This window comes from Barbus barbus (genome assembly GCF_936440315.1).
Source record: "Barbus barbus genome assembly, chromosome: 24".
NCBI classification, from domain to species: Eukaryota; Metazoa; Chordata; class Actinopteri; order Cypriniformes; family Cyprinidae; genus Barbus; species Barbus barbus.
This window is the reverse complement of record NC_136752.1, coordinates 24,201,694-24,227,611: the sequence shown is the minus strand read 5'-3', so window position 1 is coordinate 24,227,611 and position 25,918 is coordinate 24,201,694. Positions and strand designations below refer to the sequence as shown.

Below are 25,918 nucleotides of genomic sequence, written 5' to 3'. Positions count from 1 at the left end.
TGAAACTCTGAAGCCAATAAGACGCATTAAAAAAAAACTAGTACAAAAAAATGTATTTAAAAAATATATACTGTATGTGCATGCGTGTTAAAATGATTTGTTTAAAAAATAAATAATTTCTGCAAAATACTAAAAACATTCTATAAAATACGCAACAAAAGTATTATAAAAATGTATAAAATAAATATTTATATAATTAAAAAATATTTAAAAAAATAAATTTCTATAAAATAAGAAAAACAAACACACGTATAGTATACTGCATAAATAGGATAAGAAAAATCAAACATATAAATTAAATAAAATGAAAAACAAAACATTGTCCAACTCCTCAAGCTCACAGTTGATTGCAATATCAAATCCAACTGGATGATACAGTGTACTCTCTAGTCAAAATTATTTATATGAGAAATACTTCAAGGAATCTGAAGAGCAAATCAAATCTAAAATAATTTAGAAATGTTTTTGGAAATTTTATATAAATATATCTGCTTTTACAGAATTATATTCATCTGCATTTACAGGAAAAAATTAAGTACAATTAATCAAATTAATAAAACGTAATAAAATATAATGTAAACTGTAATTTGCAATAAAATGTAATTATGTAATTGTTTCTATTTAAATGACAGCACTACTAAAAAGCCAAAATCTTCAAGAGTTTGTCAAAGTGTTATGCGGTTGTCATTAAGATGGATGTCTTTTCATTACAGAACCTGACAACAAGGCATCTGTCTTCCTCAAACGTCTGTACAATCAAAACCACCGAGCACATCAGGTAAACCCATTTAGCATAAAAATCTAATCAGGCCCACCTGGGCATCAAGCCTGCACTTGAAAAATTGGTTTGAGCAAAGCAGAACACCATAAAATCATCAACTTGCTTTCGTCTTAAAAGAATCCCCTACTTCAGATGTAACATTTTACGACAACTCATTTGATTCGCAAGCAAACTAAAGCATCAGAGTACATATCAATTGATTCATTCAAATCTGCATTCAAACTCCTGAAGAGGTTCTGGTAACTTAATTACAACCACCACAATCACAAGCGAGAGTATCAGAGGGATTGCGTGTCTGCTACTGACAGAATTAGGATTACGAACTGGAGTCGGTCTCCTCCTCTGCCCGCTCCAACGTTCTCACAGTCGCAGATTCTTCAGCAGCTTATCGTTGGTAAGATCTTCATCCCTTCTCTCAACACGCGCAATCTGTTCCCAGCAGGCATGCGGCTTTACTCTAATTTACAACTCATTGTTTACTACCTTGGTGGTGCTGTGTTTGAAATCCACACACGGCGACAGAAATCAATGAACAACGTGACGCGTCTCCATTCATCGACTGGTGGAGCTTACCAAAATGCCCTTTGAATAGGCTCGGTTTGCACTGTTTATGGGATAGATAGAGAGATATGACACAGAGGTGCAATAGTACTTCTATCCTTCACACCAAAGCATATTTTTCATTTCCTAGTCGGTGCCATGTGTGGCCTTGGCAGCTGTCGCTGTTACTTGACCTCAAGGCCTGGGATGTTGCAGAGAGACTTCTTTAAAAAAAATTAAAATAAGACAGATCCTGAATTCATGAACTGGGTCATGAACTGAGAAATCTCATTTCCTTTGATATAACATGTCAATATACTATAAAAACAGAACTCAAAACTTTCTGGTTAGTTCAAAAACAGCTTTTATAGAAAACAAGCTGAAAAAATGACTTCAGGAATATGGCGTCACAGTACGACGAAAACCTGCCTATTTCTAAATTATATTTTTATGTAAAAATCTTACTAACATTATAAGTGGACCTTAGAGAACATTATAAAATAATAAAAAGTGCCATTCATGACCCCTTTACGTTAACACTATATCTTTTTACTTACCATTAGAGTATTTCAAGATATAATCTTGAATAGAAACAAAACTATGAATGGCAATGGAATAAAAAAATAATAATAAATCTGACGATTTCCAAGCAGTCTTTATAAAGCAGAATAAAACTAATGTCAAAAATAAATAAATATTAATGTTTTACTTAATTTATTATTATTTTAATTGTTATTATTATTATTATTATTATACAGTTACAAAAACTGATTTCTAGCTAATTAAATATTAAAGGCCCAAGAACAACTAGGGAAAAAAAAACCTTCATGACCTTTCTAGGCCTGGTGCCCTGACATTACACAGTCACCTTGTGACACAACTGCAAGCATATTTGTGCATTTTAGGTTTCCTCCTCTCTTGCTCTTTTACAACAAAGAGGAAGTTTGTATTTCTTTTTTCCGTTGTTCTCGTTCTTGCAAATATGCTCTCTCTTTGCATTTTATCATCAACCACATTAACCAAGCTGATAAGAAATGCAGCTTCAGAATAATTTTCTGGTTTCTACTGACCATTCGTCATCAACAGTACACAAAATGCCATTTAACTGAGATGTCACCAATTTAAAAAGAAAATCCAAAGATTTCCACTGTTAATTATGATAATGTGCTGCCGTTATCAAGCCGCCTTCAATGAGAGGACATTATCAGAATGAAACAGTCATTTTTCTGATGCCGTTTTCCAGTAAAAGCAGACGAGGTGAGGGAACGTGCAGCGCTGTGAAGATTTAGCATTCAGTAGGGTGCCCTCATAAATACATGACAAGGCAAATTTGATAAGACGGTCTATAACTACCTAGTCAGCAGCAAAGAGTTCACACAGAAGGAAGGACGGGATAAGCGTCTTCAGAACTTAAATGCATTGTCAACACACAGAGTTGCATTTAAACATGACTAAACTGTCTCCTGCCTGTGCAAAATGCTTGGGCAACAGATAATCGAAAAGATATTTCGTTGATTTGCATAATAAGATATGATATGAAATGCAGCAGGTGTGGTAAACTGTTTGCATGCAAATGTTAGCATCTAGCTAAATTCAAACTTATGACATTATAGTATAAATATTAGATTAAAAACTAGAAATGTTACTTTGTATTTTTAGTATTTGGCTCAGTTAGTTCACAAATACGTGAATAAAGAAATAGAAATATTTAAAAATAATAAAAATTGTGTAAATAAAAAAATACTGAAACTGAACAAAAAATAAAATGTGATGAAATAAAATTAAAAAAAAAAAAAAAACTGTTATTCATAATTTAATTAGCAAAGGATGGGTCTTTTTTTTATATCTCTTACACCGATGACCTTTACAGCTGAAGGTTATGTCGGATGAAATAATAGCATGAAAATTAGGCAAATGTTGACTAAAGGTTCAGTTACTCAAACAAACAGGATGACACAGCCATGCATTCATGCAAACGCACACACAAAACCCCATTATGTTCGTGACAGCCTGCAACAGGAAGCCACAGGTTAGCATGTTTGCACACAGCCTAAAGGAAGAGATGGAAACACAGCGTTCATAAGCAGCCAACTCAACGGTCCCATAATGTCAAAACATTCCATATCAACACAGAGAAGCCATTAGGAGTTACAACCTCAGGCAGCAGTGTGAGCACACAGACTAATGACTGATTCAACGCTGATCATCTCAGTGACTTTGATAGGTCACTAAACAAGAGGTCGACGGAGTGATTGACACCTCGTCAGTCGTTTTTGTAAACTCCTGGGTTTTGTTTTAAAGCTGGATAACTTAAAGATGCTCATGATCAATTAAATTGCCTTTAATTTAATCAATTAAGCTTATTGATTAGTCGGTTTAAGAACAAACACATTCAGTAATCAGTTAATTAGCCATTCGAAGTGAAAGGGTGTACTGTAGCTTGAGCACTTCACATCATGTCTGTGACATGAATACACACTCTTGGCTTGCTTGCACGAATGAGTCAGGCTCAATAATCAGCCACTGGAATGTTTCCCTGTAAATAAAGATTTGATTCACTGCAAAGTGTTAGTTTTGGAAAAATTTTAATTTAAAATAAAATGCAGATGCAAAATTTACTAGCCTTTAAATATATATACTCGTGACTGTATATGTGTGTTTTAAAACACACACACACAAGTCTATGTAAAGAAATAAAAATGTAAGCAATATTACATTATACAATATTATTATTATTATTATTATTATTATTATTATATAACAGATTAACAACTTATGTAAAACATCCAAATGTATTTAAATACAGTGAACTAAATATTGATTAAATGGGAATAATAATTCCTATTATGTAAAAAAACAAAAAATGGCATTTATAATAACTACAACAACATGCAGGCAAAAACTATATGTAATATTACATCATAATATTATTATTAATTAAATGCATTATAGTTATTAATGTAATGCATTTTATTTTATTATTATTATTATTATTATCATATCATGCATTTTATTTTATTATTATTATTATCATTTTATTTTATTATTATTATTAATAAATTATTAATAAATGTATTAATAATAATTAATACAATATTATTATACAAAATGTCATCATTTTAAATGACATTTGTTTAAGTAACAAATGTCATTTAAAATTATGTGAAGGGGTTTCCAATAAGATTTAAAAGAAAATGCTCATTCATATTTAGTTCTAAATTATTCTGAAAATATGCTAATGGATAAATAAATTAGTAAAGGATTTAATGGCTTTTTTATCTCTTACGCAGATGACCTTTACAGCGGCAGCTTATGTTGGATGAAAGGATGAAATGAAAATTAGGCAAATGTTGACTAAGGGTTCAATCATATAAACAAGCTCTTTATATAAAAAATTTATAATTAATGCAATATAAATTAATTAAAAAAAAGTGAGTCACACAATTTTAGAAAATGATCATCCCTAAGCTGGATCTAACGATGAAGCCTGCACATGCGGCACATGCACAATGCTGTAATTAGCGGAGACAGTTTCGATTCAGTCACGCCTATAATTTCACTTCCCCTTACGGCACCAGAAACGCTAATGAAAACAGCAATAGTGATGCCACTCCAGCAGCAGATCTCAAACATGTGGGGACGCAATTATGCTAACATTGCAGGCTACGGGTGTCAAGCTGAAAATGTAGTCACTCATAACGGCCGTTTCTGAAATGACAGTCATGCTGCACTGAAACAGAAGATGAAATGCCTTCTCCGACGACAGACCTAGAGGCTGAAGCAGTCAGGAGCTTGATGTGTCATTCAGTCAGTGTGATGATAAGACTCAAGTCCACCTAGACATCACATGCTAGCAGTAAAACACGTTTGTGCTTTGGTAGGCATTCAAAAAGACATTTTAACTAAGGAAAAACATAGGGCCACAATGCCCTTTTAAAACTTATTTTCTTCTTCATCTATCGGTTTCTGAATGAAAGAGCATGTTATGTATAGAATCACATCTAAGCGGGGTCAGGTAAACCCTTCTTAACAGATTATGGTCTACTATGGATTTTTATTAGGGGGTCATGGTTTTTTTCAGACTCATGCCTGCTGATTTCTTAAAGAGCAGGGTGACTGATGGCTGATATAATATGATATCACACTATTTAATTTTAAAACAACATGCATAATTGCTGCAATGAAATGTAGATTTATTTTACACATTTACTAAATTATAAATAACTGCAAAATGTATTTATAATAATCCTATTATTTTTAAATGAATTTGAACTTGATAAAGAAAGCTATAAATTAAACAGATTTATGCTTTAGCAGCTTTTTGATTCTGTAATCCTACTGTAATATTTTTATAAATTAAAATACAACAAAAATCAAATAAAATAAAAAACAAAACAAGAAAACAAAAACAGAGCACTCGGGTATATTTGTACTCATTGGGAATCTTTTCTCAAATAAAGATCTGAGAATTTTAGATAAGTTCAAACTGTAAAAGCTTTCCAGCCAATGTTGAGAATTTAAAAATGCCAAAAATGTTGATATGGGTCAAATAATAATTTTTTACAATAAGAAGTTCTGCACACCACGATATAAAATGAACTGTAAATGTTCCTCGGTTCACTCAATAGTTCTCATATAAATACACATATATTGAGGATTAAGAGCTCAAATCCAAACTTTGAATTAAAAAAAAAAAAACTACTGAAATTCCTAACGGCTCATAAAACATTAGCAGGGCTTGAACCTAACAGTTAGATTCTTTACCACTGCATCACATCACTCTATAACAGAGGATCTGCAGACATTTCTTAGATTTAATATTGTCTGTCTACCACACTGACAAGGACAGCATCTAAGGGAATATCGCTCCCTTCAAACACAGCAGTCTCACTTTATTTAAGCCAAGACCTCCAGATCGCTCAGGGCATGAAAGGTTATTGAGATCCCAACAATATCAAAGTCACATTAGGAGATTCTACAGCAGAACTGAATCGGTCTGTGATCTATAATGCATCTGTCTGACAACAAACCTCAGAAGTTTAGGTCACGCAACATGACAAGCATCCAAAACATGAGTAAAGCAACAACTAACTGATCCGAAGCAGCGCATTCGTGCAAGAGACGATTATACCAGCATCATTCATTTGAACTGTTCTGAAATCAATTAACTGAGATTACCAAAGGTAATTATCTTGCCTAAAAGACATTTTAAATGTTACATCATAAGTGCAGATCTAAAAGGAAAAGAACTCAGATTTCTACAAAATTAAATGGAACAGTATCCAAAATTAAAGTTTTCAATTAGCTGAAAACAAAGTTTAAATAAACAATCAAATACATTTAATAACACTTAAATAAAAACGGAGTTGTATATAAACAAATTTTATGCATTGTATAGTTTCTATCAACTTTTTAACGATATAATTATGTTTATACTCTAATTCAATGTTCACATGTAAACATTTAAACAGTGGCTGTAATAAAAACTCGTTTTCATTCCAGATGGATTTGAAAATTCATTACATGACAGCATATTAAATGAAAAATAATTAATATACAAGTTATTTTAACTGAAAAATATGAGCCTGATCTCATGACAAAAACGTAGCTATGGGAACGTTTTTGCAAGACGTGAAATACCTAGTGCCATTTCGTGATATTTTTGATGTGAAATGTCCACTGAGTGGCACAAAGAGTGCTTGGTTTTTTCCCTGGAACAGATTAACATACATATGGTATATTCTGAGGTGTTTTAAAATAACGTTCCATGCACTGCACCTAAAACTACTTGATAGTATGAACAAAAGCTAAAGTGACGTAAAAACGCAAAATCAAATATTTTTCGATTTCTCATCTTTGACCTTTTTCATCATGCGTCATGTTTTTAATGGGATTCGTACCCAAGGATTTCACATCCTAAATCCAATTCTATGCCGGCTGAGCGACCGAGCAAGCTTGTTTTATCCGCAAAGCGAAACATGATCACAAGTGCTCGCTGTTTTATCGCATCTATTGTTAATTTAAATTATTGGTACGTATTTGGCGTTTTGCGAAAAAGTTCCCACAGGTACATTTTGTCATGAGATCAGGTTGGAAAACATTGCTTTTTTGGAGATGGCTCCAAACTGTGGACTTTGAATGGCTTTTCTGAGGTAGATGTAATGTTACGTGACATTGTTTACCAGCTGCTTGAGCAGTTACATGAGACGAGATACATTTCAGTTGTACAGTTCTTTTACCCCCTCAACAAAAAAAAGAAAATTAGTTAGAGGGGTTGCTTTCCAGCTAATCAGATCACACCATGCCAGATCTCTAGATATTTCCCAGTTAAACTGAGTGTTTAGGAGTGAATGCTGTGAATTGTCACGTTACGGTCACATATGCATGAAAAAAAACCTGTCATTTGAGACTGCTGCACATTATGAAGCATGACGAAGGCCAATCGCTGACTGCCAAGTGGAGCTCCATAGGTTAATGACCCGCCATATGCATTTGTGTGCACATAATATAAAGCAAAACACCTGAACTAGACACCACGAAAGACAATAAAACAAATTCAGCGGTAAAACAGTAACAACCCAAGCACGAATGCCTGGGGAGCACCTGCAGTCGGTATGCCAGAGAACAGGTGCGGCTCAAGAGGGTGGACATGTGTTTCTCTGGCAGAGGAGCTCCGGCTAGCCTGGCTCACGCTACCACACATGCTCTCTATCTCCCTCTCAGGCACACAGAGCCAATGATCCACTGCCAAAACCCACTCTCCAGAGACAACCCAGTCCCACAGCTGAAAACAGGGAGGTAGAGTTAAGTTACAACCATTTGCCTGGCTCTCCGAATGAGTGGAACCGTGGCGGCCGGCCAACGGCGTGCCGCCAGGTGAGTCCTCCTCTGGTACAAAGCCATTCAATGCGCTCCAATAAAACGGTTTCTCAAATTGTAGCATGAATGGACAAATTTATGTCTGAAAAGAAGTGTGGCATCTAGGGATGTCAAACACTCTCTTATGTGATGAATGGAAAAATGACTTCTTGGTCAAAAAGCCTGTCATGGTGCATTAACACAAACAAACACAGTAAGTTTGTTTTAAGTGAATGCAAACAGGTAAAAAATAAAATCTGATTTGTCAAAATATTGGATCTGTGCATTAGAGCCTGCAGTGTAAATGCAGTTTAATATGACGACTAATATACTGACTTAAAATTAATCAAACAATTTTGAGGCTGGAGAAATAGCTGCATAACTCCAGAAGGTTTAGTAAGCCCTCTACAAATTGAATATAAATGCAAAGTAAATAAATATTAATTTATTTTAATAAATTAAAACAACTGTACTCACTTTGCAAATGTGATTCAAACAGGACTCATCAGTAAGGATATTATTCAGATTTTTCTTGTCCTGCCAACATTTTCACCAGCTTCGCCACTAAATGTTCAACAGTCAATTTTCTAATGTAACTCAAACTCAATTGTTTGCACATTTTTGATGAAAAATTGATGCTGTGCGATGCAAAACTATTACTGACTGGTCTGTAGTTTCTAACACGCTCTCACTGATCCTTCCTGATTATTATCATTTCTGCAGTTTCAACAAAACCTCATCTATGTTCACCAGTCGTACAACATTATCTTAATGACAAATCAGCAGAAAGAAAGCCAAACGCATACGTTTGCAAGTAATTACAGTAGAAGAACAGGGTCAATGAATGTAACATTTTTAGTGGCAGCACAGGAATGGTTCAAAAACACAAGTGACAGCATTACAACTAATAATTAAGATTGTGCTCAAGTACTTTTATTGAACATCTAATTAAATTATATTATTCTCAATCCCTAAATGTTTACTTGAATACTAAGTGCACCGTTTACCTCATTTGCATCTTAATTTTATTTTGTAATTTGTTTCTTAGCTCATTTTATTACCGACTGTGTACTTGTCTTGAATAATTACTTGATGCAATATTTACTTAAAGACTGGTTCAGTCAAAAAAAGGGTGTCATGTTCTCATGCATGTGCTTTCAAAACACTCTTCTCTGTGGAACACAACGGCAGAATAAAGTTGGACGCTTTTTCATGCAATTACAGTGAATGGAAACTGAAGCATTTCAAGGTCCAAAACAGATGCAAAAGCACCATAAAAGTGGTCCACATAACTTGTGCACTATTTCCCAAGTCTTCTGGAGTCATATGACAGCCTTGTGTTACGAACAGACCAAAACGTTTAAAGACAGATCAGTCCCATTCATAATGAACGAATCGTTCAGACCAGTTTTGTGTACTGGATCAATAGATTCTTGGAAAATATTCACTCAAAAGAATGATTTTTTCATGAATCAGACATTGCAACTTCTCTAATAAACATGCTAAGTATAGCAAGGGTGGAAATTAAGATTTTCCAGTTTAAATATCAGTCTGTTCCTCACACAAAGCTATCATGTGGCTTCACAGTTTGGTCACATGGACTAGTTGTATGGTTCTTTATGACATTTTATGACAGTCCTCCTGCAACTGAAACTGAATAAAGTGATCTTCCAAAATGCACTATATGTGATCAATGGAAGTAAGACAAGTATACAAATTTGGAATTGCACAAGGGCAAGAACATTTTTAGACAAATTATGACTAACAAATATTAGTGTATTATAGCGTGAATGTAGCGTGTATTCCGCATGTGATTGAGATCATGCCCTACCCGGCATCATTAAGCCACATTCATAAAGCATTAAAAAGGCATATTATGTTTCGATCGCAATTCTCTACGCAAGCTGAGAGAAGCTGTTACCACCTATAATTAAACTAGGGAAATATGCTGGCAATTTTCAAAATAAGCCAGAGGCAAGCGAGCTACAATTTCAAGTCTGACATTTACACCACTGTTAAACCTGATGTGTTGTCATAAAATAGAGTTAGACCTGTAGCAGTCAGCTTTAAGGATCTCTGACCCACAAAAAGAAAACCCTCTCAGAATAAGTCAAGGGAAGGAAAAAAAAATAAAAAATCAATCTTTCTGCTTTATCCTTTTGGCTTCAGGGTTGAAAAAAGGGGGCAGACAGTCTAAAAGTTTCATAAAATCCACAGGCTTTCACAGCGAATACCAGCAAGATACATGACAGACTGTGCCCTGTATGTGCTCTTCGCAGGTCTGAGGGATTTTTTTATTTTTGTACAACAACCAGTTTTACAGTAATACACCTTTTGAAACAGTATGGACTCTTATAAATTAATCTGTATCATCTATCACTGTAAAAAAATACTAGGCACTCCTTTATGTATTCTCCACAGCTCATAGACAAGAGCGATATAAAACCGCCACGACACATATTGACATGACCTTTTTATTAGTGTTGGAAAACACAGCAACAAGATTTGACCCTCCTCAGTTGACGTAATGAAGACTTTGTGAAAGGATAATCAATTTTTCCCCTGCCTTTCAATTCAGAATACGAGGCAGTGACATCCATTACTTGTTTAACAGGCTGAGCAAGTGCAATAAAACCACCAAGAACAAATATTTAAAATGAAATTAATGTCTCAGAACCCTGTAGTAAAATCAGAAAACAAACTTTTCCCAAAGTGTCACTGCACTTTATTGGTTCGTTTGATTTTTATGGTTCAATGAAAATGAATTTTGCAGTCATAAAACCAACTAAAATTTGTTGCAAGAAGCAAAGACTGGAAATGGGATTAGTGCTGACAAGCCTGGGAGATGCTTTAAATTTAAATACGAATATATAAATCACCGAGGGGAAGTGAAGGTTGGGTCGCACAGTGCACCAGAGTGTTATTGCCTGGCATTGACCCGTCTTCACTGGAATACAAGAACAACTTGGCATGCATACAAAAGACTACATATCGAAGAAACTGCTGCTAGTACAGATGACTGGCCAGAAAAACATGATGCACACCAGGGCTGCATCTAACAGATGACAAGAATGAATTAATCTGTCAATTATCAAATCTTTCAACACATTTTGCCCAATGACCGCCTTCAAAAAATATATATATGCAAACTGAAGACTTTACAGCACACATTACACACTAAAAAAAAAATCTACAGCTGAGAAAACTTCAAAGTTTAAGACAAACAGCTTGAGGAGATTTTTGAGTTCTCTCAACTTGTTGTTTTCAGTTTATATAACAAAAAAGTTGAGAAAACTCAAAAATCTCCCACAAAAACAAGTTGAAAAAACTCAAGTCTCCTGAAGCTGGTTGCCTTAAACATTTAAGTTGTCTCAACTTTAGATTTTTTTACAGTGGTTTAAAGGGTTAAAAGTTTGGGCCTTAATAAGAAGTTAATACGTTTATTCAGCAGGGACGCAATAAATAGTGACAGTCAAGATATTTCTAATGACATTGTACAAATTCATGCAAATAAGCCGCCAATGTCAAAACATTATAGTATGAATTGCTGAGATGTTGTCTGTTCCAAATAAATGCTGTTCTGAACTTTTTATTCATCAAAGAATATGGAATAAGAATTTCAACACTGATGATAAAAATGAACACCAAATGAACATATTAGAATGATTTCTGAAGGATCATGTGACACTGAAGACTGGAGTCATTGCAGATGAAACAGGAAAAAATAAATAAATTGCATTAAAATAGAACTGCACCAGCATTTTTGATCAACTAAAAATGCAGCTTTGGTAAGCATTTGAAACATTAGAACTTTTGAACAGAAGTAAAACACACACACACACAAACATTTATTTTTAGTTTCAAACCAGCAAAACAGATTAAAGAGTTACCAAACCATAACCCAAATGTTAACACACACACACACACACTTCTGAACAGCAAATCAACTGACCTATAAATAAAGTGAATAAAGCAAAATGTAATTACTTGTGTTGCATGTGATTTAAAGTTCTAATCAAGGTTTATAGAAAAAGTAAATGTTTGATTAGACTGCATGCAATACATGCAATTATGAAGTATTTATAGTTTAATGACAACTGCCACAATTGAAAATAAATAATGCATGAAAAGCATTTTTTCACTGACAGAGATCCTTCATGCAAAGACTGCCAAGACCCAACTAATCTAAACAAAAACACATTGTTGATTATTTCCATGTTCAATTATTATTGATCTCATTGATTCACTGTTCTCATGCATCTCCTGATCAATGCATGCTTGTCTGGGCAGATGTTTATTGCTCTTCTAATCAGCATTGGACATTTTGGAGTATTCAATTACTAGGAAACCAAGCAATCACAACTGCAGCACAAGTGTCCCAACGCTCGCTGAAAACACTAACCGAAAATCCCTTGTGTTACCATTCCACATGAATTTTAATCTTCCAAATCTAATCTGTACTTCAGTGTAGAAGAGAGCATGCAATTCATACAACAGAAGCAAAACATCATGGATCCTAGCAGCAGATCAGATATGCCATTTAAAGCCATTGAAGATAACACTGCTCTTATGTGTTGAATTTTGCATTCTTCTCTAGTTTTTTCCTCACTATCCATTATCCTAAAACACCATAATATAACAATGATCCAGAATTCTGGCCAACTGGAGAAAATATTCTAGCCAAAAATTAAGAGTGAAAAGACAAATCTGGCTGGAGACTAACTATGCCTGCAGCAGCTGAGCTGTAGCTCGGGGGCATCCATTACATTTCCCAAATAATCCAAAGGCTGGCTTAGGTCTCCAGACAACCTACACTGATCACAGCAGTAGTTGTAAAAGGGTGCAGGAATGTTGCGAATGACCGAAAGATCCCGCTCTCCTCTCCATCAGTAGATTCTACCTCTATAGCATGCCTTATTCACAAGTAGTAAAATGAAAGAAAGCCAGCTGAATTATTTAGTATCCAAGCACTTCAGCTTTCGGGAGGAAAGTCACCATATGATAGAGGGAAAACAAACAGACCTGGAATAAAAGCTGTGACCAAAAGGAGAAAACATCAGAAATGCTGTAAGCTCTTCATGTAGCGTGTTCAGATGCTCGCGCAACGAAGGCCAAATAACTCAAGAGCCAAAAATAGCCTATGATATTCAAAGCCCATTCAAAGTATTGTCATTGTTACATAGGAACAATTACAATATTACAGAACCTTCAAAGCTACCAGATATATTTATTTACCTAAAGTCAAGTGCACACTGTGAGATGTTTGCTAATTTCAGGGCTGAAATATTAATATCATCATACAATGCAAGCATATCACTCCCATTTGAGACCAAAGATGTTTGTGAACCGTAAAATATATTTATATCACTTGAAAATAAGCTTTATTAAATTTAAGGTAGGGCTGCAACTAACGATTATTTTGATAATCGATTAGTTGGCCGATTATTCTTTCGATTAATCGATTAATCGGATTAAAAAAATATTGACCAAAAAAAACACTATTCCACATTCTGCCAAATGTCCTTCAAACAAACGTGACAACTGAATGCTATGAAAACATACAGTGCTTAATTTATTAGACCACTTATCATAATAAAGAGAAAACATATTTTAGAAATTTGTCAAAAATTTGTTTAAATTTAAAAATGTTATTGTCATTTATTGGACATAATAATAAAAAATGTCCTCATAACAGCTTGCATTCTTGCTGGTATTGTTTATGTACTTTTTGACTGCAATTGGGTATCGCGAAAAAAAAAATACTCAAATAAAAAATACAAAAAAAAAATAAGTGCTCTGGTTTTCTTTCATAGATAACAGCAATAATGATATTATAGCATTAAAAATAGCCTACTACTGTTACTAAAGAGCTTACACATATTGGAGTACTAACCAGTACAGAAAGCCGAAAAATGATTTTGGTTATCACCAATACTGTTACTTTAGAGCAGCAGTGGCACAAACCTTACATAAACACATTGTTAAAAAACTTACATAAATTTGTTAAGCATTGTAAAAATTGAATATAGTTTAAACCTCTATTAAAAATTAAAATAATAAAGATAATAATAAAGCCTATTAATTGTCTCCCTCTCTACTGTGTTCTGTCCGTCTGACGCGCGTGCGCGCGCCCGCCGCGCCGGCGCTCATTCGGTATTTTAAACTTAACACAGACTGTCAGGACGGACCTTTATGCAAAAATGGAAATGCTCGCGTGAATTTGTGGCATTTATAGATAAGGATATGACCGTAAACTGAACGTTTTTGCGCTGAGGACGCACACGCATCTGTCAAAGCGCCTGACAGGGCAAGCCATTACTCTTATGCATTAACTTAAAGCTTAAAATAAAGAATTATCATGTTTTGGGCAGCTTGGATCACGTGCTTCTCCGGCAGAATCTCATTCTGTTTCCTCCACTATTTTTAGATGCATTTTGTCCATAGAAATGCATTATTCAGTGCCGTAATTTGACTAACCAGCTGAAGTTGGACGTGCACTGTGGGCAGACCCGATTAATCGATAATGAGAATCGTTGTCGATGATTTTCATAATCGATAATAATCGATTTTATCGATTAGTTGTTGCAGCCCTAATTTAAGGTATTCTAAATTTAAACAAATGTCTTAACTACTGTATCAACTTTTAAGATGTCAAATCAGGAATGGCAAAAAAGTAAATGTTCCATCTAATATTCAATCTAATGTTATTACTAAACTTCAAAAGGCCATGATTTCATTATGAACACTGCATTTTTTTTAAAGTAAATATACAGAGCTGTTGCGTCAAGATCCACATGCTTGCGGTTTCAGAGCAGTTTGCAATCAATGAAAACCGCACATTTATGTCAAGTGATTACTTATGATTGACTGTTGTTGATTAATTATGTTTACTTTATTGTGATTATATTGTAATATGTTGTAGACAGTTGTCACGGTGCATATTTTATCCTGTATACCTGTTTGAATGAGCAGCCAGCAATAATAAAGCATCTATTTCAAACTTATAAACAAACCCAAAATACACAGTGCTCGAATTAAATCTCCTGACCTGCAATATGCATAAATTATTTTTTCCTTGTTAATATTGGTATTTTATTTACACAATTAACTTTATCTGGCATGTAAATCAATTCAAACTTTTGTAGCATCTTTCTTGGCTTCCCAATCACAATTACTCAACAGATTTTACTATTATCAACACAGTCTTCTTATTACAGCTACACATTATTTGATCAATTATCATTGTGCACCTAAAGTTTTTTTTAATGCACTTCTAAAATGTTTAAACTTACATGTGCACCCTGGGAAAAAAGTATGCGTCATGCCCCGTCAGAGTGCAGAATCAGTAGTTTTGGAGCAGTTAATGTGGCGTGCAATGATTAAATCAAATACTTGTGTTTACATGCTCACATCCTGTTGCCAGCAGTCACGGTCTCATAAGGAAATGGAAGTTGTCATTGAAAATAAATGTATTCAAGTCATTTTGTGGAAGGTTCTACCTAAAATGTATATTGCATATTCTGACATAAGACAACTGGTGTCACAGTCTGTATTTCATCCAACATCTCAGTTACATTGTATAATCTGACAAGCAAAAAAAAGAAGTTAACGTCATGCACTTTATGCACCCTGTATGATTTATGAACCTTTCACTCCTTCAAAATGCCCACCAGGTTGAATCAATCACACTCGGCTCTCTCTCTGTCACCATATGTATATTTAAACTTAATTTGTATACATTTTTACCACATTGCCCCAAACAATCGATAACCTGTGAATATATCAATGAGAATTAATTTCTCTTATTAGCTTGAATTATGCATAATTAATGGATGAGAGGAATGTAGTCTGAGCGACCGGAGAGCTCTGTCATCTATAATGAATGAGAGGAGCTCCGAGCCCAGATGGGTGTGATGTGTCCAGCGAGCACTTCCTGTGGCAGTCATAGTCAACGGAGAGCATTGCAGGTGAGAAGCCATAAACAAAAGTACTTCTGTGAAGTACGAATGACAAGGAGTGCTGTTAATGAAGCATACTGGCCACCCTCAATGCAAACATATTGCATTTGTATTCCAAGTATAGCTAAAGAGCCATGAGCAAATATATGTGCTGGGGAATATTTAAGGTCCGGTTTGGATCACTTTGTAAAGTCAAAACTTTTTAATTACATTCTGGCCTAGCCTTGCTTCGGATTAAAAAACTGTTCAAAATTTTCTGTTAATAATAATTGTTTAAGAACAGCAATTTAAATAAAGAGAAATATTAAACATCTATACACACAATAGTCTGGGGTCAGTAAGATTTTACAATGTTTTAAAAAGTCTCTCATGCCCACCAAGTCTGCATTTATTTGATCAAAAATACAGTAAAAACACTAACATTGTGAAATTAACATTTCAAAAAACGAATTTTCTAATTTAATATAAGTAATTTATTCCTGTGATGACAAAACTGAATTTTCAGCATCATTACTCCAGACTTCGGTGTTAGATGAGCCTTCAGAAATCAATCGGATATGCTGATTTGGTGCTTAAGAAACATCTCTTATTATTATCATTAAAGGGTTAGTTCACCCAAAAATGACAATTCTGTCATTAATTACTCACCCTCAAACCGGAAGACCTTCGTTCATCTTCAGAACACAAATTAAGATATTTTTGATGATTTCTGAGAGCTCTCTGACCCTCCATAGACAGCAACACAACTGTAATGTTCCCAGGTCCAGCAAGGACATTGATAAAACAGTCCATGTGACATCAGTGGTTCAGTCGTAATTTTACGAAGCTACAAAAATACTTTGTGTGCAAAGAAAACATAATAACAGTTTATTCAACAATTTTTGGGTGAACTAACCCTTTAATGTTAAAATTGGTTGTTTTGCTTAATATTTTTGTGGATGCAGCGATACATTTCTCAAGATTCATTGATGAATAGAAAAGTGAAAAAAAGCATTTATTTGAAATAGACAGATCTTTGCTGTAATTTTGATCAATTAATGCATCCTTGCAGAACAAATAAAGTAATAATTTCTCTAAAAATAGGCTACATTTTACTGATCCCAAACTTTTAAATGGTAGTGTAACTGAAATAAATAGATTTATCAATATTTATTAAATATTTACATAACTAAGAATATGAAATTTAATATCAGTAATGATTAATCAGTTTTCCTCCATTAACATTGTCAATCAAAGAAATATGCATTTCTATTACACATGAAAAAATTAAAAAACATATGCAAATAGTCAAAAACAGCCCTGTAAATGTCACTGTGACCCATCCATTTTTAGGAGTTTCCAGCTTTTAGTTATAAAACCAAGAAATAAAGAATCTCACAACATTTTTACTTCATAACCTTGAGATCAATTTATTTTCTAAGGCAATTCAGCTCCTCAAAGGTCAGAGTGTCTGGCGGGGCGAGACAGAGTGCCCGCAGCCACGTCTGACAAGTGAGACCCCACAGGGTCCAGCTGTGACTGTTTGTTTCCGTCATGCCAGCGATCAATGGATGATATCCCGCTATTCAGGGGTGAATTATCACTGTTCTCATGCTGAGCCGCTGCATTAAGCAGGAGGGATGAGGGACTTGTCAGATCCGCAGGAACACCAATAGTCTCGGAGAGGAACGTGGAGTCTTCCGCATGCACTAATGTGCTTAACTTTACAACCGTTTAATCCTGGCATTAAAACTCATCCAACTCTGGCAGACTAACTCTGAGGAGCAACCGTATTATCAACAGGTTTTCCACTGTTAGCCATTTAGATAAAGTGTGACTGGAATAGCCTTTTTATCACATACTTGAACATACTCAAAACTTCTTAAGTAAAACGAGCGCCCTCCAGCAAAAAGAAAGAGTAGGGTCAAATCTCAGAGCATAAACTAGCATTACAAAGTGACACAATGCAAATTTGAAGGACACCGTAGGAGCACTAACACCATAACTGAAACGTAGCGACTCATTGTGGAGGATACACTAGGAGGAATTCCAGAAACCAGCCATTTGCTTGCATAAAAAAGCAAGGACACAAGGTCAATACCAGCTGAAAGGCGATTTTAAAGCTTTACCATGCTGTCAGTTTTCATCTGCATCTTTACTCTGGACTTGCCTGATTCGAATGGGAATAACTGAGTCTCAATCAATAGCAAATTTAATTTAATCAAGCTGATGCGAAGTCTACATTCGACTCATACTGAGGGATTATTAGACTAGCCTGACATGCTCTAAATGCACCATCCTGACAGAAACAAGAAATGACAGCCTTGTTTATGCTCCTTTACAAGCTCATAGTTAACGCTTTAACAGGTCACCTCAACCAAGACATTGAGATAAACTCAACTCAACCTGATCGAGGCATCTCTACCGCTATACAGACAACAAAAAATATTACTAGTTATTACTGTAGTTTTCAAGGCTATCTCTGGTAAAATGCAGACTATAAATCAACAGTGACATCAATTAGCCTACAATTTTGGTGTATTTTGCTAATGTAATTTCAAAAAAGACTGGTAAACAAATCAAATCAACGTTGTTCCAAACAGAAGTTTGATTTGTGAATAATAACGTAGGGAAAACATGATTGAGGCGGTCATTAATTAGGCACGCACTGAATATCTACCACTATATTGGTTATTGGCCAATATTTGATATACATTTTACATTATTGCTAGTACTTCACCATCAAAACGTAAAGGGATTCTCTCATATCAGCATACGTTACTGAGCCCTTGTAACTACTGCAGTAATCATGAGCTAGATAGGTTAGATAGGACTTGTGATATAATTTACCCAGTTTACATATAAACAAAAAGGTTGCCCTTATCACATTAAACCCTCTAGCTCAGTTATGACTGAACAGCCTGACATACAGGGAACAGAAAATTAAACTCATACAATACTAAGATAAATATTGACTGAAAAAAAACAGGAAATGCTGACAGGAACGTATGCAATGCTGATTAACCGAAAAAAAAAAAAAAAAAAAAACAGGGAAATACAAACTAAAATACTGAGTGAAATATGGATATTGAAATAGACAAATGTTAATGGAAATATGAGCACCAGCTTGAAACACTGAAAAAAAACAGGAATAAAGACTTTTATACTTACTTAAATATAGACAGGCTTACCAATTAAAATACTAACTGAAAAACACAGGCTAAAATACTGACTGCAATACAGAAAATCAGCTAAATACAGACGGAAATACAGGTAATACTGAAAAAAAAAACATAAAATGAAACAGGGAGTGTACATTGAAATACTGACAGAAATACTGGGGGAAAAAATGCATAAAATATTAACTGAAAAAAGCAGAGAATACTGACTAAAACACTGACTGGAAATCATGTAAATACAGACTGAAATGAGAAACACTCCTAGCTATAGCAAATACTGACAAATATTGACTGAAATGCTAAAAAATATATACAGATTACTGACTGGAGTACTGAAAACAGGGTACACAGACTGCAACACTCTGAAAAAGTACTAAAAACTGACACGAATACTGAAAAACAGGGAATGTTGACTGAAATAAGGCAGTGCAGACTGAAGAGAGGGGAACACTGTCTGAAGTAGACTACCTACTGACAGGCACTGCTTTCTGAAATATAGTGAAAAATGATTGGGGGGGGGGGGGTACTGACGAATGTTGACTAAATACTGACAACTGAGTGAAAAAGGAGGGATACTGACTAAAATACTGTCAGTCAGGTTTGAACAAACTACTGCTCTGTGAGTGACCGACAGAATGAGTGAGAGGTGCGTTCTTCTGAGAGAGACAGGAGTTTCTTGTCCGTCAACTGAACTGTCGGACCATACAGGTTCCACAACAACACGTCTACTTATCTATCGTGTTACAACACTGCATTTTCCTCATGAGGAAACGCACTCTGTTAACACTCCTCTCGTTCTGTTCTCTGGTCACTAGTTGTGACATTAAACTAATATTAATAACAGCACTCGGTTTCGCTAAGTTAATAAAAAGTTATTTTCACAACAATATCTGATGTGATTTCTTTCGAGAGTCTGAGCAAACCGCAGGAGGATATCTAATAAAAACACAATACCTCTTTAATCTTGGCTCTTTTCTCTTTAGCGTCAGGGTCGGCGGGTTCGTGCCCTGTTGCTCCAGGCGGCCGCGCGTACTGGACGAACGGCAAACTGTCACCTTTCGCTCCTTTCCCCTGTCCGCTCTGCACAAGTTTCGCTTTGTCGCTGTCGATCTCCTGCTTGATCTCGTCCGGCCGTTTCTGTAGGGTGTCCTTGGCCTCAATCAGCGCCTTTTCGTGGTCTTTTCTGATCTTGGCCAGGATCTTCTCATCCTTGCCCGTGCCGGTGCTCGTGTCACTGACCGTACCTGCGCGCGTCTCTGCCTCCACCGACGACGAGCGGAAGAAAACTCCGCTGAGCAGCTTTGAGGAATCCGGCAGGAAGAAGATAGCTCCGAAACACAGGGTGATGAAGGCGCTGAACACTAAAAGCAGGATGAATTTCTCCGTGAGCCTGAAGGAGGTCGGGCTGGCGGACTTCCTATTCGGAGTGGCCGTGAAAGGCAGGAGAGAAGCTACAGGCATTTTCTTCTGCGTTTAAAACCCCGTCTAAATGTGTTCAATTCTGCTACAAAGTAACTCCCCGATCACCTTGACCTACGCTGCTTACGATACCTGTTACATTAAACTCAAGGTGTCCGATTAGGAGACGGTAGATCCTCTGAAAGAAGTTGATCCCACTGCGCGAACCGAGTCCCACCGCCTCAACTGATCACGCTTGAAACACATCTGTGTAAAGTCTCGTTGGCGGAACGGAAGGAATGGCAGAGATCCGTGATTGACAGCGCGTCTTGGCCAATCGCTTTGCGCCGCCGGTGCACAAGTTCGTTGTGGGCGTGTCTTCCGGATTGAAAGTATAGAGGCGTGATGTCTTGTACAAACTTAATTGGTTATGGACTGGGATTATGATCATAATCATAACGGCATAAAAAGGCTTATGGAAACGTAAGGGTTGGCCAAGTTAGGTTTTTATTTTTTAGTTCAAACTGTAATTATTATAAATAGCCCCTGTGCAATTGATTAGCATTTTAATGGAAACCCACAGTAACCTTTTTCAGGCTTGAACAACTGGCTAGAGTTCTGAACGAAAAATTAAAAATCATGATACCAACCCAAAGACTTTTATTTATAGTAGTCTGGATAGGCCTAATTTTATTTTTATTTGCGTCAAAATACAAAAGCTACTTCAAAAATGTAGTTAGAACTGTAAAAACGTTCTTAGATTTATATTTATATAAATTATACTTTATATCTGACCCTTTTCTTTAAGTTAAAACAGACAGGAACTGCGAAAACAAATAACATTTTATGGCAGAGACAGAGCACAGGTTTAGCTATAAAGCGAGACCAGATTTTCCTATAAGCAAGGATTTCCTGGAACTCGATTAAAAAATAAACAGAAAGTCAGACAGTAATCGTTCACCCTTGATTTCCAAAGCACTGGCGGTAACATTGTTCTTTAACAAGACTGAGAACAGGAGACCGTTGCTTCATGCAATGAAGATATGGGGGCAAAAGCTGAAAACTGCTTTGAGAGTTTTCACTTTCTTAACAGTAGGATGCCGTGCTCCTCACATCTGGAAAGCTGAAGCATACATTAGATTTGTTGGTGTATTGTAAGGTTTGATGGCAAGCTCATTGTTTTAAGTCAGATGGGTTCATCTGCCAGTGAAATATCAGCAGTGGTGGGGTGCGCAGCTGTTGTCTTTAGTGACTGTGTGCTACAGTAACTTTGTCAGAGATCCAGTGCAACAGCTTCGGTTTATCCATATGTTCTTTTTTGACTGATAGCTAAATCTGTTTCACTACAAGTAGCCTACTTTTCAGAAAATCCATTGTGTTTTGCTTTTGTTGTTGTCTTATTGTTAGTTCAACCTTATTTCAGGCATTTAAACAAAAATCCGTTTAAAAACGATTGGCTTTGGATGATGGAACCGTAAGTTCCTAAAAACTAGTTTCTGGATTTTGGCTAACAGAAATACTTCATCCTGCTGTACTCAGTGGTTAATTTTATTAGGGTGATCATATACCTGTTTTCCAAGACATGTAGTGATGGGATTTTCTAAATTGCTTCAAATGTCCTGGTTTTGTTTTCATACTGACTTGCTCTCCACAGTCCTTGTACATTATATGTACACGTGTTTGCATTGCTTTCACAGTTTTCTGTAGATCCCTCCTTCTCACACACCACGATTGGTCAATTACCTTCGGTAGGCTAAGTATGAAAACAATAGAAAAACAAAGCCAAAACCTGCACAGTTTTGGCAATTTAGTCCAGGGGAAAAGAGGACTTCTGGTCACCCTAAAAAACTAACAATTGCCACATATTTTTTAAATGGATCGGTTGAATCCATGATTAAAAAATTTGCTCTTGAACGAATCTGCTGCTAACACATTGGCTGAATTAACGAGCCAATGATTCACTCTCAAAGACGGTCACTTCTCGCGACCTATTGGTGTAACTATTACAGCGAAACGGATTCACTAAAAATCATAGACTAGCCAGTAAAAACATTGAGAAATCCAAGCGCTGTTCATGTCAACACTCTTGATCTTAATGAGTTTTTAATTAGTCTTGTTTACTTGTTTTTCTGCAAAATATCTAAAAATCCCTAAAACAAGATGCATTTACTTGAGAAGCAACATTGCATACAATATGAAGACTTGTTTTCATAGATGTATCATGAATATAAATGGATTTTGTCCTACTGCACCGAGTCTTTTTCACTTGTTTTTAACTTTTTTATATAAGTGAAAAAATCTGCCAGTACAGTAAGACAAAATACATTTGTATTACAGATACATTTTCTGAAAGCAAGTCTTAATATTTTATGCAGAGTTGCTTTTCAAGTAAATCGGTCTTGTTTTAAGGAGTATTAGTTACTTTACTGGAAAGTTGGACAAAAATATGGCTTTATGGTATTTTAAGCTGGCTAGATTTCATTTTCTGTACACTAAAGGAAGGATAAGGAAGAACAGCAAACGAGATGAAGGTTTTGTAGAAAACAGCAGGTGTCATGCAGGACATATTACTATAAATGCACATGGGACGTGCAGTCACATTACCTGCCGCGGGAGTTCTCGCACACAAATTTCAGGGGATTTCAATCTTGTCACTTCATCATAACAGCTGGCTGTTCCTCCCAAAAACATAAGGAAGTGCAAGAAGAAGGTTGAAAAGGCTCTGCATTATGGGAGGCATGGTATTCAAGGAAAAAGGGGCAATCGGGTCTGGAGAAAAAGAATCTGACAAACATAACCAGTTCCACCACTACACCCACTTTAAATTCCTCAAAGGTACTTCAGTGAACTGTAGGACATCTTCTGTTTGTGCAACAGGACTTTCAAAGTGACAACAATCCAGGCACATTCATTTTTTTTAAAGGAATAGTGTACCAATAGGATTGTTTCTTTAAAGGAACAGTTCAACTAAAAGTGAAAATTTGCATGACTGTGTGTTTATAATATACAAATTCATCAGGCATTTTAACTTTTAACCATCAAAATACCATTCCATATTAACACAGTGAGAATATCTATCCCGTTTGTCTGTTCACATTACAATACACCGACATACTGGTTTAGAACTGCTTTTGCTTGTAAACATTGCTTGAGCTGTGCATATTTCTCTCCTGATTCAAATATTTTGAACAGTTTGAAGTTAAAAACATCTTAATGATGGATTTGTTTCTTACAAACATGCAGCTTTTCACTTAACAGGATGTTAATTGATGGACTGGAGTTTTGTTATCACAATGCTTTTATCGATTCAGTTTCTTTTATCGATTTTATCGATTCAGTTTCAAAAGATTCAGTTTCTCTGAATCTTTTGATGACGTTATGCACTGTAGACAGTGTTGGGGAAAGTTACTTTTAAAAGTAATGCATTACAATATTGCGTTACTCCCTAAAAAAGTAATTACGTAAATGCGTTACTTTACTTTTGTGTTACTTTCGCGTTACTTTTTAAATATGACCAGGGCTTGATTGTTTGTTTTTAATATAAGAAGTTCAACGTAAAAGCCCTTTCACACCAACAAGTGTAATGAATAAACCTCAGGCTGAAGGAAGAGTAAATTCACATCTGTACAGTAGAATGCAGGAGAATAAAGTTCAACACTCTTCAGCAATAATAAAAAATAAAAAATGAAGCACAATTGTTAGTTTATCTAAAGTCATTTTTACTTATTGGTATGGTTGAACTGGATCATCAAAGGTCAGCAGCAAAGACATTAGTTAACATATTTAATTATTGCAGGTTTGCCTCATATTCTGAGTTTGCATTTCACTGTTTTAATTAATTTTGATGAATACTAAATCTTTTGTGTGTGTGAGTGAGATGAATTAATGCACATTCACATTTAGTCTAGAACTACAGTAACATCATGTTCACACAGCGCACAATGCCTCTGTACTTCCGATTTCTCCAGGAGACTTGTCATTCAATAAATGGGAAAAACAAAGTAATTGGCATTACTTTTTTGAAAAAGTAACTCAGATATTTTCTTGTAAATTGAAAAGTTACTTTACTAGTTACTTGAAAAAGTAATCTGATTACTTAATTCGCATTACGTGTAATCCGTTACCCCCAACACTGACTGTAGATGAAGAGATTTGCAATTGCAATGAAGATTTATCCGTCTTTCGGATGAGACGTTAAACCGAGGTCCTGACTCTCTGTGGTCATTAAAAATCCCATGGCACTTCTCGTAAAGAGTAGGGGTGTAACCCCGGTGTCCTGGCCAAATTCCCTCTACTGGCCTTTGTATATCATGGCCTCCTAATAATCCCCATGCACTTGATTGGCTCATTGACTCTCTCTCCTCTCCACCTGTAGCTGGTGTGTGGTGAGCGCACTGGCGCCGTTGTAGTGTGGCTGCCGTCGCATCATCCAAGTGGATGCTGCACACTGGTGGTGGTTGAGAAGAGACCCCCCACATGATTGTAAAGTGCTTTGGGTGTACAGCAATACACAATAAAGCGCTATATAAATGCATCATTCATTCATTCATTCAAAGCCTTTGCAATTTGACGTTGAGGAACGTTGTTTTTAAAGTATTCCACAATCTTTTTACGCATTCTTTCACAGATTGGAGAGCCTCTGCCCATCTTTACTTCTGAGAGACTCTGCCTCTCCAAGACATGCCTTTTATAATCATGTTACAGACCAGATGTCAGTTAACTTAATTAGATGTTCTCCCAGCTGAATCTTTTCAAAATGTATTGCTTTTTCAGCCCTTTGTTGTCCCTGTGCCAACTTTTTTTACGGCCTGTAGCAGGCATCAAATTTGAAATAAGCTCATTTTGAAATAAGCTCACTTATATTTACTGGATATAAGTGTCAAATTTTTTCATTTCATTTTTATGTTCTATTTCTCCATTTTTAAGTTCTATTGTGAATAATATATTGGCTCGTGATTTGAAAGGCTTTTAGTTTTCATTTTATTCAAATAAAAAAAAACATCCCAACATTTTCGGAATTCGGGTTGTAATCCTGTGATATCTGTCTGTTAGCGAAAGGACAATCGCGCTTGAGCTTTAGTACAAGGTAGCTGTGCCTAGTGTGAGTATGCCCAATTAAAAAAAAAAAAAAAAAAAACACTTTATTATTAGCATTATAGTTATCTTTGTCTAGGGGTACACACACAGAGAAAGCTGCTTATTACTCATTTATCCATGTTTCTTTA

At 35.6% G+C, this 25,918-nt stretch overlaps 1 protein-coding gene across 1 annotated transcript in view; it reads right to left on the bottom strand.

Moving 5' to 3' along the window:
• Window positions 1-20,974, bottom strand: part of LOC306843987 (mannosyl-oligosaccharide 1,2-alpha-mannosidase IA-like) — a 116,025-nt gene extending 95,051 nt beyond the window's left edge. Inside the window, exon 1 of the mRNA XM_079375769.1 lies at window positions 20,250-20,974. Coding sequence (XP_079231895.1) covers window positions 20,250-20,756 — 507 coding nt within the window. The 5' untranslated portion in view covers window positions 20,757-20,974. The remainder of the gene's footprint in view (window positions 1-20,249) is intronic.
• Window positions 20,975-25,918: the final 4,944 nt, after the last annotated feature.